General features: G+C 39.6%; 1 protein-coding gene across 1 annotated transcript; it reads left to right on the top strand.

Moving 5' to 3' along the window:
- Positions 1-1403: 1403 nt before the first annotated feature.
- LOC111901799 (pectinesterase 2) lies at positions 1404-15293 on the top strand. Its single transcript, XM_023897668.1, has 5 exons — positions 1404-1778; positions 1894-2018; positions 4366-4883; positions 14444-14512; positions 14602-15293. Exons 1-5 carry the CDS (start codon positions 1404-1406, stop codon positions 15291-15293), a joined length of 1779 nt encoding a protein of 592 aa, XP_023753436.1.
- Positions 15294-15383: the final 90 nt, after the last annotated feature.

The following is a 15383-nucleotide window of genomic DNA, read 5'->3' as shown; positions in this document are numbered from 1 at the left end:
TATCCATAACTTGAGGACAAGTTATGGACACCATCATTAAGCATTAAGATCAAGAATTAACCAATCATGTAAGTTACAAATAATTCATATAATCTTCTAACACTCATAAGGACAAACATTCATATTAAACAATTTCAAGAAATCATATTAACACATATAAAACTTGAAATTTGATAATAGCCATTTGAAATGGGTCAACATAATCATTATCACATTAAAAACAGATTTTATAAGTCCAAAACAGTTTGGGGTAATGATTCTAGCCCATTTCCAGCAACAAAACTCGAAAAACTGCACAACGCGCGCCTACTAGTCGAGTGCATGATCCTACTTGACGAGTAGGATGAGTTTTGCCTTGGACTCGTCGAGTCCCCCCATGAACTCGGCGAGTCCAGACGAACAGTGAGTAGATTTTCATTTTTCAAGCAGTTTGCATCAAGTATACAGAAAACAAGCCTAAGCTCTGATACCACTAATGGTTTTTTGAGCATTCTAATACTCCGATAGTGTACATGCAACCCTAGAAACCTTGGATCTATGTTTTCTCTAATATACATGCACATTTGATTTTTCCAAGGTTTACTTCCTAACTAGCATGGCATGGGGAACATGTAATATAAAACTAGTGGAAGAACATACCTTTCCTGTTGCTTTAATTCCTTGATGACTTTGTGAGCCTAGCACCCCAAATGTGATGCCTCAAATGCTTCACACAACACTACAACACTTAGAATAACTTGAGAGAAACACACACTTGCACAAAATTCGGCTAGCCCTCTTGCTTATATCTTAGTGTCGAAAATGAGCCACCATGGGGTCCTTTTATAGTTGTGTCACAAGTAGGGTTACACCATGTAAACCCTAATTGACATGACTTTTCATTTCCTATGGTCCATGTGTTTACTATGCCCATGGACTATCCATGGAGCACCATATGGGTTTTAGCCCAATTCCATAAACCATGGATCATTAGCCCACTATATAAGAATGGATGATTTACACAATCAACCCCATACATTTAATTAGTCTATTTTTGATCACTAAATTAATTCCAAATTAATTCTTGATCAAAACTAATTAAATAATATTATTAATATAATAGAACTTATAATATATTAATAATCTCAAAGTGTCTTTTTTTTTTCTCATTATAGTCTACCTAAGTGTTGCAATGTCATGCAACCCAAATGGACCATGCTGGGTCCGGTCAAGTACATACCAAATATAGTTATGGACTTAGACACTATATCCAACATGTGGAAGGTAGTATGGGCCCATACTACTGAAAGCAGATGATTCGTACTCGAGTCAAGGAGGGCTGAGATAAAACCAGGGAACTTGTAGTGTGTGATCCCTCGATTTATGATGAGAATTCGGATGATTGTTATGGTACATTTTCGAGTATGGTGACGCTACGTGGTAGACCTGATGGCAGTTTTGGTGCCGGCGAGGGATCAGGCTCAAACTTTGGAGCCGGGCAACTCGATGGTCAGATGAGGGAGTTCATTCCATCCGAGATTATGCACGATATCATTTACCACACTCCTGTGATCTTAGAAGCGGTCAAGGAGGGCATTTTGGAGATTCATGATGAGAAGTTGAGCTCATTCTGCAATGAGATGGCGACCATGATAAGGACGCGTACATTAACGTTTTGGGAGTTCAGAGCTTGTGAAGCTCCATATTATCATGGAGATAGGGACCCCATTGCTAGCAGCAGATGGTTGGTAGATGTCGCCAACGTTTTGCGTAGCAGCCGTTGTCCCGAGAGGGACAAGGTCCGACTTGCTTCATGCCTCCTGAAAGACCGGGCACATGATTGATGGGAAGAGGTTGGTAGTGAGTTGGGTGATGATGTGGTTAATGCTATGTCATGACATGACTTTTCGACAGGATTCTGGGCAGAGTTTGCCTAGGCGATTAAGGCGCAACAGTTGGCGTGAGAGTTTCTGGATCTCCGCCAGACTATTGAGACTGTGGAAGAGATCACTGCCAAGTTTCAGGAGAGAACTTATCTGGTACCACAATATGCAACAATGAGGAAATGAAGAAGGTGAGGTAGCATAATATACTGCAGAATGATATCAAAGAGTTCGTTAGTATTTCGGGGTGCGAGACCATTAATTATATGATTTCTAGAGCTCGTGAGCTAATTGGATGACGTTATGATATATATATATATATATATATATATATATATATATATATATATATATATATATATATATATATATATATATATATATATATATATATTTGCATTTAGTGTTGTTACGCATCGATTTTTATGTACCTGAAAGTGTTGATTTTAATAAAAAAAAATTTAAAAATGAAAAATAATATTACTGGTAACACTATTAGTGGCGACAAAAGGGTATTACAGGCAATATGAGTATTATCGACGACAAATATCTTTACCGATGACATTTTGAGTAATAATTACATAACGGTACCGACGACGTTTTAGCGGCAACGTATTGCCGCTATTGCCTTTACCAGAAACAATTCTGACTTTTACCGGCAACAATTCTAACTTTACTGGCGACTTTTGTCGCTGCTAATTTCTTTTTTTCTTGTAGTGTATATTGAAGTTGGAGCTCTTTGATTTGGATTTGTGTTTAATTTTGATTTTATATGGTGTTTATGTTTTTTATAATTATTTAAGAAATTGATTATGTTATTTTATAAACAAAATTTTTGAAATCTATAAAAATAATATAAAAATATTAAATGATCATTTTTATAATTCAACGTAGCAACTAAAAGATTTCAACCAATAATTTTAAAAATTTAGACTATAAAAATTTCAGATATCTTAAAGATCCTACCAAACAGACTACCCTAATTCTACTTTCTTTGATATCCTGATAAAGGCGGAAAAGCAACAAACGATTGTTTCAGGGAAAGTTCTAGCACAAAACACTCGGAAAATTTACATATTATCTCTTTGATTATATATCAAGTTTCTAATAACGTAAGACGTGATTTGATGACAATGTCAAGCCTCAAGTTTTTTTGAACCTCGGCGAGTCATATCGTTTGTAAGACGTGACTTAAGGCGGCAATTTTGTATGTAATTCATATTTTTATATGTATTTTAAACTATCATTCATTTTTATATACATATATGAGTCAAGACGGCGTTTTGGTACAGCTTGGCGGCACATACAAGTCTTGGAGTCATGGCGCGCCATGGCAGAGCCATAACGAGCTTTTTAGAACTTTGCTATATATTACGTTTTATTGAACAATTTAAAATAGACAGCATCAAACTTTTCCAGAAAAAGTTAATATTTCTAATTAATTTATGTATAAAATCATTTTAAAAATATTATATATTAAAGAAAAGTTTTTGGAGAATTTTGAGCTAGTGATTCGTACACAACAGTTTTTTGCCATACACAACAATTTATGCATTATAGAATTATACAGTACAACATTTTAAAGCATCAATTGCTATGTATGGAAAATAATTGTTGTGTATAAATCATCTCCCTACAACAATATAAATTATGTTATTATATGCAGCTGGTTACGTATAACTATGATCAAGTAAATACCATTCTTAACGTTACTTTGAAATGTCAACTTCACCAAACTTGCATTACAATTAATATTCATGTATATATTACCATAAAAAGTAAACCCTATTAGGGATGTCAACGGGGGCAAACGGGGCGGAGAGTGCATCTTCTGCCCCCGCCCGCGAAATTTCCCCGTCTCCCCGCCCTGGCCCCCTCCCCGGCCCCCAAATCCCCTTTATTACCCCCGCCCCCGCCCCCGTTCCCCCGCCACCGATTGATTTTGGACTACTTTTTTTTGGGCTAAAAGAAGTTGTTATTTAGGCTAAAATAAGCTATTTTTAGGTAACAAATAATTATTTATAGCAAAATTTTATATGTTAAAAATTAAAAAGTTATGGCATTTTAAAAAATTATACTAACAGCTTAAAAACATGTTTTTTTGATGAATTTTGGAAGCTCAAAATCATGATATAGTTTATTATATTTATAATTAATATATACAAATATATGTGTAATTTATTAACGGGGTACCCATGGGGATTTCGGGACGGGATTGCCTACCCCCGCCCCCGCCCCCGAAATTAAAACGAGGGTTAACCTTGCCCCCGCCCCCTTCCCCGTCCCCAATTTTTTTTTTAAAAATCCCCCCAAATGGGACGGACCCCCACGAGATTTTTTGACATTCCTAAACCCTATAACATCATTTTCAAAAAAGAAAAGAAAAAAAGATCACCAGGGAATCAAGTTTATCGTATAATGGGCCGGATTAAGCTTTTACTGTCGATATTATTGTCCTTATTAATCGTGTTACTTTGTTTATTAATTCTTCATGATAACTCAGGTGGGCAAGGAGTCACAAGGTAGTGAAAATGACATCAACTAGTGGTGTGGGACGACTCTTCACCCGGAGCATTGCAAGCATTCTCTCGGCGGAAACAACTCTCAACCGCCACAAAGTACAGATTTGTTTTTCTGGTTCCGGCGAACTGAATTTGACAAACTTTGTAGCTCCTATCAAAACCAGTAACTTGACGAAGATGATAAGCAATAGTTTGGCTATAAATCAGTACTTCCTGAAGCAAACACAGGCTTCTGAAAAAGTGGAGGACTTTCCGACATGGGTTACAAGTAAAGATCGGAAACTGCTACAAACGGGGTCAATCTACTCTTGGGCGAATGTCACGGTGTCTCAGGCGAAAGGAAGCAAGTTCCGAACAATTCAATCGGCACTCGATCATGCAACAAGTATTAAACGTGGAGATGGGAGATATATCATCTACATAAAACGAGGTGTTTATAAGGAGAATATTGATATTGGAAATGATCTGAAAAACATCATGTTTCTTGGCGATGGATTGAGGTACACCCAGTGGCGGATGCAGCCTAGAATCCAAGTGGGGTGTCCTGTTGACCGTTGACCGGTATATTGACTATTGACTGTTGACCCAGTCTGTTGACCAATCTAATTCCATCCAATCTTTGGCAACGAAAGAAGAAGCATGGTAAATGAGCGACTGTGTTTAAGGAAGATGAAAGAAGAGGGACAATATTGGTGAATATTAAATGTGACATCCCCAAAATCTCGGCCAGAAAAGACCGATTTTCATTTATGCTTTTAAATATTTTCAGAGTAAATCCTTTTGATTTGAAAGAGTTGCGGAATTTGTTCCCAAAAACAAAACATGATAAAACATTGTTTACCGAAGCATTTCATAAAAGAAATGTATTTTCATTATAATCAAAACTCGGGGTGTCATGTTCCGATACAGACCAATAAGCATAAACGAATACATTACAAGTCATATAACAAATATAAACATATGCAGACTTGTAAACAAAACAACTTGATGGTTCATCCATCTCATGCCCTTCCGCCACTACCTGTAATACAATTTAAAACTGAGTGGGTCAGGCTTGGGAGCCTGGTGAGCATATAGGGTTTCCAACCCACAATAAATACCATATTTAATTTTCACCAACCAACAATAACCCAATTACCCATTCCCGTTATTCTCACTTTAATGTCCCTAAAACAACTAACATAAGGGACCTAGTCTAAGAATATTTCATCGGGGCGACAACACATGCTTCGGGGGTACCTCAGCAATATAAGTCAAATAAGGCAACCATGAGGGGGATGGAGTACAGCGAATGAACACCCAAGTTCATTAACACCTACAGGTGGCGAACCTGCTAATGTTTCCACAAGACTGTCTAGAATAGCCAGTGGTCGTCATCTAAACTCCGCTAGATGACTCAATCAAACAACAACGAGGCCTCTCATCTGTTTATTACACACCAACTGTCTACCCATGTTCTACCCAACATATTAGTAGATAAAAATATACATTTGTATACATAGTTTAAAGAAAACCTGTATAGCATGCTTTAATCAACACATATATCACATAACAGATGAGGCACACACACACATAACACGTATCTCATAAAGAAATAAGCAGATCTATAAGATAGAAGAGAGTGAATACTCATTCACACATAACACAACCAAATATATACACATAGCACGTATTTTTATATAAAATACTTCGTATTATTGTATTAGAAGAAATAACTACACACTCACTTGATCAGAAGATGATCGGACAGCACTACGGCTTATAGAAATAGTAATCCACAGCAGATCTGGAAGATCTCTTCGAAAATCGAACTTCTCGCGGGCAGAGCTTCGACTCGGGAACCGCACTTTTCGGGATCTTCGGGATCTCGGGACTTGCCTCGGGGCTAGAGTATGATACCGGGGCTTCGGGGTAGCTTCGGCACGAAAAACGATGCTAAAGACTAGAGAGAAGAGAAGAAATTGAACAACAAAGAAGGCTGTCTTCGGATCCTTTATATAGAGGCTGGAGCCTCGGAGTACGCGGGGCGTACAGGCGTACGCAGCGCGTACGCGTCCGAAATCGTCATTGCATGCGTCATCCGAAGTGTCGACACTATGCTGAGTACGCGGTAGCGTAACCTCGTACACGGGGCGTACTCCGGATCACACCGGTGACTCGGCTTCGGATAATGCTTCCGATTTTGAATTAAAAATAAATATAAAATGATTAATAAACTTCGGAAATTCATAACTTCTTCATACGAACTCCGTTTTCGACGTTCTTTATATCCACGCGAAGGTGAGACCACGCTCTACGACTTTCGTTTAGACTCCGTCGGCAAATTTTGACTTTATTTTTATTATTTATTTTTAATAGGCCGGGACAGAAACTTTCATTATAAATTCATAACTTCTTCGTTTGACGTCCGTTCTCGCCTAACTTTTTATCGTTTCAATACCAACAATGAGATCTTCGATTCTCATTTAGATTGCTTCGGCTAAAAACCGCTCGATCTCAAATCGAGTAAAACAGGCTGTATATCGCTAAGCCGGAACTTCGATAAATCATAACTTCCTCATACGAAGTCAGATTTGGGCGTTCTATATATATTCGGAAACCTCGTTTCAATTACTACAACATTAATCAAATATATTAAGTTTATTTTACACTTAAATTTTGACGCTTATTTTTATTCTTAATTAATCAAACCACATAATTAAGCAATTAAGCACAAAACACAAAATACTCAAATAATACAATCTTATTACTTCAAAATGGGTTACAAAGGTCAACCTAGACTATTACATTGCTACAAATGGCAAGCCCGGAACACAGGCGTTACAATTCTCTCCACCTTAGAATGATTCCGTCCCCGGAATCACACATCAACAAGCAAATGCGGATAGCGACTCAACATGTCACTCTCCGTCTCCCAGGTGAGATTCGGCCCATTCGTGTGTTTCCATCGGACAAGCACTAACCCAACCATTTTGCGTCGCAACTTCTTAGTCTTTCGGTCAACAATTGCCTCTGGTTCTTCAATCAACCTTTTGTTCTCATCAATTCTCAATTCAGAAATTGGAATTATATCGGGAACTTCTCCTGTGAACTTCCTCAAATAACACACATGAAAGGTGTTGTGAATTCCATTCAGTTCTTCGGGTAATTCGAGCTTGTAAGCTTGATTCCCAATCCTCTGAAGGACTTTAAACGGTCCAATAAACCTTGGACTCAACTTTCCCCTTTTACCAAATCTTATAAGTCCCTTCCACGACGAGACTTTAAGCAAAACCGAATCTCCAATCTCAAAAGTCATCGGTCTTCGCTTCTTGTCAGCATAGCTCTTTTGACGATCCTGAGCTGCTAACATTCTTTCCCTAATTATTTTTAACTTTTCAGCAGTTTGATGAACCATCTCCGGTCCCATAAACTGCTTTTCCCCAGCCTCAAGCCAACAAGACGACGTACGACACTTCTGTCCATACAAAGCTTGGTACGGTGCCATCTTAATGCTCGAGTGAAAACTATTATTATAGGAAAATTCTACCAACGGTAAATGTTCATCCCAATTACCTAGGAATTCCAAGGTACATGCTCTCAGCATATCTTCAAGTGTTTGTATTGTTCTTTCACTCTGACCATCAGTCTGCGGATGGTAAGCTGTGCTTAAACATAACTTGGTACCCATTTCCTCTTGTAGACTTTTCCAAAACCTTGAGGTGAAACGGCTATCACGATCCGATACAATCGTTAACGGAACACCGTGAAGCCTCACAATTTCCTTCACGTAAGAATTCGCAAGCTTTTCCATAGACCATTTCTCCCTGGCCGCTATGAAATGCGCACTCTTAGTGAATCGATCAACGACCACCCAAATCATGTCGTGACCATTCTTTGTTCTGGGCAGTTTAGTGACAAAATCCATAGCAATGTCTTCCCACTTACCCATAGGCACAGGCAAAGGTTCTAAACTCCCGTACGGTTTCTGATGTTGTGTCTTGACTCTCGCACAAGTCACACACTCGGCCACATACTTTGCAACATCAAGCTTCATCGTCGGCCACCAGTAGTAGGGTCTTAGGTCCCTATACATTTTAGTGCTACCCGGATGAATTGAGTACATGGTTTTGTGAGCTTCTTCCATCAGAAGATCCCTAATTCCTCCTGACTTAGGTACCCAAATACGATCTTGGAATACCTTCAGTCCATGACCGTTAGTACCAAACACCAACGTTTTACCCAAACGTTCCTCCTTTCGGTCATTTTTCTCAGAAGCTTCCTCTTGAGCTTTCTTTATACTTTCCACAATGGTCGAGACAACTTCAATTCTCAATGCTCTTGGCCTTTTCCTTTCAAGATTGACCTTCCGACTGAGGGCATCAGCAACAACATTAGCTTTACCGGGGTGGTAAAGTATCTCGCAGTCGTAGTCTTTAAGTAATTCTAGCCAGCGTCGTTGCCTCATATTCAATTCTTTCTGATTAAAGAGGTATTGGAGACTCTTATGATCAGTGAAAAGTTTGCACTTCGTGCCATAGAGGTAATGCCTCCATATTTTTAGAGCGAAAACTACCGCTGCCAACACCAAATCATGAGTCGGGTAATTCTTTTCATGCTCTTTCAACTGTCGAGACGCATATGCTATCACCTTTTCTCTTTGGGTCAAAACACAACCCAATCCAACACCAGACGCGTCGCTATAAACAGCGAAGTCTTCAACTCCATCGGGTAGAGAAAGTATCGGTGCCTCGCATAGCTTCTTCTTTAACTTCTCGAATGCTTCTTTATGCTTCTCACTCCAAGCATAAGTTGCTCCTTTGTGGGTCAAAGCTGTTAATGGAGTAGCAATCGAAGAAAAACCTTGGATAAACCTTCGGTAATATCCGGCTAATCCTAAAAAGCTTCGAATCTCCGTGGGACTTTTCGGTTGTTCCCACTTCATCACAGCTTCGATCTTCGCTGGATCAACCATTATCCCTTCTTGGTTGACCACGTGACCCAAGAATTGGACCTCACGAATCCAAAAATCACATTTGGAGAACTTCGCATAAAGCTTCTCCTTCTTCAAAACTTCTAACACTTCTCGTAAGTGTCTGCCATGCTCCTCCTGGCTTTTCGAGTAGATCAGAATGACGTCTATGAACACTATCATGGATTTATCAAGGAAAGGATTACAAACCCTATTCATCAAATCCATGAACGCTGCTGGAGCATTGGTTAGTCCAAACGACATAACCAAGAACTCATAGTGTCCATATCTAGTTCTGAATGCAGTCTTCTCGATATCTTGCTCTCTTACTTTCAGCTGATGATATCCTGACCTAAGATCGATCTTCGAGAAATAGCTCGAACCTTGCAATTGGTCAAACAGGTCATCAATCCTCGGCAACGGATATCTATTCTTTATTGTTGCCTTGTTCAGCTCTCTGTAATCGATGCACATTCTCATACTTCCATCTTTCTTCTTTACAAATAACACCGGAGCTCCCCAGGGCGATGAACTAGGTCTAATGAAACCTTTGTCCAACAACTCCTGAAGTTGCATCATCAGCTCCTTCATCTCCGTCGGTGCTAATCGATAAGGTGCTTTTGCTATTGGCGTGGTTCTTGGTAGCAAGTCTATTCTGAACTCCACTTGTCTATCAGGTGGTAATCCAGGAAGATCCTCGGGGAACACTTTCGGAAAATCACACACCACTGGAATGCTCTGCATCACCTTCTTTTCCTTCTTAGCATCAATCACAAATGCTAAATATGATGTACATCCCTTGGTCAAACACTTCCTGGCTTTCATTAGAGAAATGATTCCAGAATTCACTCTGCGTTTGTCCCCATACACCATAAACGAATCTTTTCCAGGCGGGTTTACTTTAACTATCTTTTTCTTGCATAAAATTTCGGCATCATTGGCGCTAAGCCAATCCATTCCCAAGACGATGTCGAAACCATTAAGTTCGATAGGCAATAACGCCTCGTGAAACTTATTCCCATTCAGATCAATTAAGATGCTTTTCATACGATGACTAACAGGTACAAACTTGCCACTAGCTACTTCGACTAATAAAGTATCATCTAGTCTATCAATAGGCAAAGCTAGCTTTCTACCAAACTCATGCGAAATAAAGGAGTAGTTGGCTCCAGAATCAAACAATATATGAGCAGGTAATTCGTTTACGAGAAAGGTACCTGAAGCGACATCAGCTTCATCTTTCGCAGCCTCAAGTGTCATCTGGAAGGCCCTCGCCTTCGGCTTTGGTGGAATGTTGGGCTTTGCTGCCTCCTTCTTCTTCGGACAGTCTTTCAAAATGTGCCCCTCTTCATTACACCCAAAACACATCCTTTTGTTGTTTGGACATTCATTGGCAAAATGTCCAACCTTTCCACACTTGTAGCAGGTCACATCCTCGCTACATTTCCCAAAGTGCTTTTTCCTACACTTATCACACCACTTCGCTTCGCCTCCTTTTCCTCCAAACTTTTTCGAATCAGATTTCGAAAATTTGCTTCCTTTACCGGAACCAGATGTTCCCTCAAACTTTCTTTTCTCACCAACCTCAACCTTGTCGGTGGTTCTTCCCTTTATCATGTTCTCCACAGACTTGGCAGCCCAGATAGCTGCCTCTAGACTAAGTGCCTGACGTACCGGCACCTCGTACTCCCATGGAAGTCCCTTCGCATACCGATCCACCTTTGTCAGCTCGTCTGGAACGATACGCAAGGCAAACTCCATCTTATCGGTGAAGTTATTGGTGTACTCATCCACTGACATGCTACCCTTCGTTAATGTCAAAAACTTATTCTCCAACTCCAACAGATTTTGAGCCGAGCAGAACTTGCGCTTGAACTGCACCAAGAACTCTGCCCATGACAATTGCAGTGGCTCATTAGGGCTTAAGGTCTTCCCTAGAGTGTTCCACCAACGAACGGCTCCACCTCGGAATTGTCGCACGGCATAGATAGCTTGCAACTTACCTCTGCAGCCACACGTCATGAAGGCTAGCTCCATTTCGGAGATCCAATCCATAACCCCAATCGGATCCTCCTTTCCATTGAAGGTCGATGGTTTACAAGTCAAAAAGTCCTTGTACTTGCATCCCATTCCATCATTCCTTCCTTCATGGTTATCTTGCCTAACTATCGGTGGGTTGGCTGGTCCAACAGACCCACTGAAGTTTCCACCTTCCGAGTGCCCTTCATTCAGTTCAGGCTCTTCCACACGAATCGACAGTTCTTCACGATTTTGTTGAAGCAACCGTCTAGTTTCATCCATCTGACGATCCAACATCGTCTGAATCATCAATTGCACACCAGCCATGGTTATTGGCTCAGGTGCTGCTGCTACGACAGGTATTGGCTCAATCACTGGTGGTTGATTCCTGTTTTCGTCAGCATTTCCAACTCCACTTCTTGTTCTCACCATTTTGATCTACACACCGAATAAGGTGAAATTAGATCCTCAATCATGGTAGATAATCAAATAATCCTTATCACTCCGAAACGTTTACCTGCTAGTTCTAATATCGTAGACGTACGCTTAGAATCCTACACACATAAGGTTTCTAGATCCGGTCGGCAACAGACCATAGATCCGAACAAATAATATCATATATGGCAACATATAACATTTAGCACATAAAGCATTTTAGGCAACTTTCCTAAAATAAACTAGTGCTCGTGTCTAAAACATAACAGACACGCATCTCAAAACTTCACTTAGCATTCTAAGTTTAAGTCTAGAAATCCAACAAATTCCTAGTTCGCTTAAACTAAGGCTCTGATACCAACTGTGACATCCCCAAAATCTCGGCCAGAAAAGACCGATTTTCATTTATGCTTTTAAATATTTTCAGAGTAAATCCTTTTGATTTGAAAGAGTTGCGGAATTTGTTCCCAAAAACAAAACATGATAAAACATTGTTTACCGAAGCATTTCATAAAAGAAATGTATTTTCATTATAATCAAAACTCGGGGTGTCATGTTCCGATACAGACCAATAAGCATAAACGAATACAATACAAGTCATATAACAAATATAAACATATGCAGACTTGTAAACAAAACAACTTGATGGTTCATCCATCTCATGCCCTTCCGCCACTACCTGTAATACAATTTAAAACTGAGTGGGTCAGGCTTGGGAGCCTGGTGAGCATATAGGGTTTCCAACCCACAATAAATACCATATTTAATTTTCACCAACCAACAATAACCCAATTACCCATTCCCGTTATTCTCACTTTAATGTCCCTAAAACAACTAACATAAGGGACCTAGTCTAAGAATATTTCATCGGGGCGACAACACATGCTTCGGGGGTACCTCAGCAATATAAGTCAAATAAGGCAACCATGAGGGGGATGGAGTACAGCGAATGAACACCCAAGTTCATTAACACCTACAGGTGGCGAACCTGCTAATGTTTCCACAAGACTGTCTAGAATAGCCAGTGGTCGTCATCTAAACTCCGCTAGATGACTCAATCAAACAACAACGAGGCCTCTCATCTGTTTATTACACACCAACTGTCTACCCATGTTCTACCCAACATATTAGTAGATAAAAATATACATTTGTATACATAGTTTAAAGAAAACCTGTATAGCATGCTTTAATCAACACATATATCACATAACAGATGAGGCACACACACACATAACACGTATCTCATAAAGAAATAAGCAGATCTATAAGATAGAAGAGAGTGAATACTCATTCACACATAACACAACCAAATATATACACATAGCACGTATTTTTATATAAAATACTTCGTATTATTGTATTAGAAGAAATAACTACACACTCACTTGATCAGAAGATGATCGGACAGCACTACGGCTTATAGAAGTAGTAATCCACAGCAGATCTGGAAGATCTCTTCGAAAATCGAACTTCTCGCGGGCAGAGCTTCGACTCGGGAACCGCACTTTTCGGGATCTTCGGGATCTCGGGACTTGCCTCGGGGCTAGAGTATGATACCGGGGCTTCGGGGTAGCTTCGGCACGAAAAACGATGCTAAAGACTAGAGAGAAGAGAAGAAATTGAACAACAAAGAAGGCTGTCTTCGGATCCTTTATATAGAGGCTGGAGCCTCGGAGTACGCGGGGCGTACAGGCGTACGCAGCGCGTACGCGTCCGAAATCGTCATTGCATGCGTCATCCGAAGTGTCGACACTATGCTGAGTACGCGGTAGCGTAACCTCGTACACGGGGCGTACTCCGGATCACACCGGTGACTCGGCTTCGGATAATGCTTCCGATTTTGAATTAAAAATAAATATAAAATGATTAATAAACTTCGGAAATTCATAACTTCTTCATACGAATTCCGTTTTCGACGTTCTTTATATCCACGCGAAGGTGAGACCACGCTCTACGACTTTCGTTTAGACTCCGTCGGCAAATTTTGACTTTATTTTTATTATTTATTTTTAATAGGCCGGGACAGAAACTTTCGTTATAAATTCATAACTTCTTCGTTTGACGTCCGTTCTCGCCTAACTTTTTATCGTTTCAATACCAACAATGAGATCTTCGATTCTCATTTAGATTGCTTCGGCTAACAACCGCTCGATCTCAAATCGAGTAAAACAGGCTGTATATCGCTAAGCCGGAACTTCGATAAATCATAACTTCCTCATACGAAGTCAGATTTGGGCGTTCTATATATATTCGGAAACCTCGTTTCAATTACTACAACATTAATCAAATATATTAAGTTTATTTTACACTTAAATTTTGACGCTTATTTTTTTTCTTAATTAATCAAACCACATAATTAAGCAATTAAGCACAAAACACAAAATACTCAAATAATACAATCTTATTACTTCAAAATGGGTTACAAAGGTCAACCTAGACTATTACATTGCTACAAATGGCAAGCCCGGAACACAGGCGTTACATTAAACAACAAAATAAGTTGCTAAGCTTTTGAGTATTCAAATGGGAGGTAAGTGGGTGATGAATTTTTAGTGGGGACAATGCACTTGATTTTTTTTATGTATATAACTAGTGGGACCCAAATTTAAGTGGGGTCCATGCACCCCACTAGTAATGCATTGACTCCGCCACTGGGTACACCATAATTACCGGTGATCGGAGTGTCGCCGGAAGTTTCACAACTTATAGCTCCGCAACCGTAGGTAAAAAATTAGGGCCTTTTTTTTTGAAGTTTTATTGAGTTTAGTTAAGTTAAATACTGAATTGTTTGTTATGATCAAATTCAATTAAGGTGTGGATGGTACAGGATTTATTGCTCGTGGAATAACATTCCGGAATACCGCAGGCCCAGAAAAGGCCCAAGCAGTTGCATTCCGGTCGGCATCGGATCTTTCTGTCTTCTATGCTTGTAGCTTTGAAGGTTATCACGACACTTTATTTGTCCTAGCTCAACGGCAATTCTACAAACTTTGCTATGTTTATGGCACAATCAATTTCATATTTGGAAATGCAGCAGTTGTGTTTCAAAACTGCATGATTTTAGCAAGAAAACCTTTGAATGGACAAGCAAATATGATAACAGCTCAAGGTCGTGGTGATCCGTTCCAAAACATGGGAATATCAATTCATAATTCTCGTGTTATGGCAACATCTGACTTGAAGCCTTTGGTAGGGTCGGTCCAAACATTCTTGGGCCCTTGGCAAGAATATTCTAGGATTTTTTACATGAAAACATTTATCGATACACATGTCAATCCACAAGGATGGTCACCATGGGGGAATACTGATTTTGCATTTAAGACATTGTATTTTGGTGAATATGCGTGCTTTGGGCCCGATGCAACTACAGAAAAGAGAGTCGACTGGCCTGGATACCATGACATAAAGACCCAAAGCGACACGTCACAATTTAATGTAGAAAATCTTATATCAGGTCGAGGTTGGTTGCGGGCTACCGAAATTCCATTTATTGTCGGGTTGTGATTATAAAATTAGCTATTGCTTTAGTTATCTTACATTTCATTTAAGATGCAAATGAATATTTATGTACATAATTTAATAAAGACAAAATTG

This window comes from Lactuca sativa, chromosome 9 (assembly GCF_002870075.4).
Source record: "Lactuca sativa cultivar Salinas chromosome 9, Lsat_Salinas_v11, whole genome shotgun sequence".
Lineage (NCBI taxonomy): Eukaryota > Viridiplantae > Streptophyta > Magnoliopsida > Asterales > Asteraceae > Lactuca > Lactuca sativa.
This window is presented reverse-complemented; position numbering and strand designations above follow the sequence as displayed.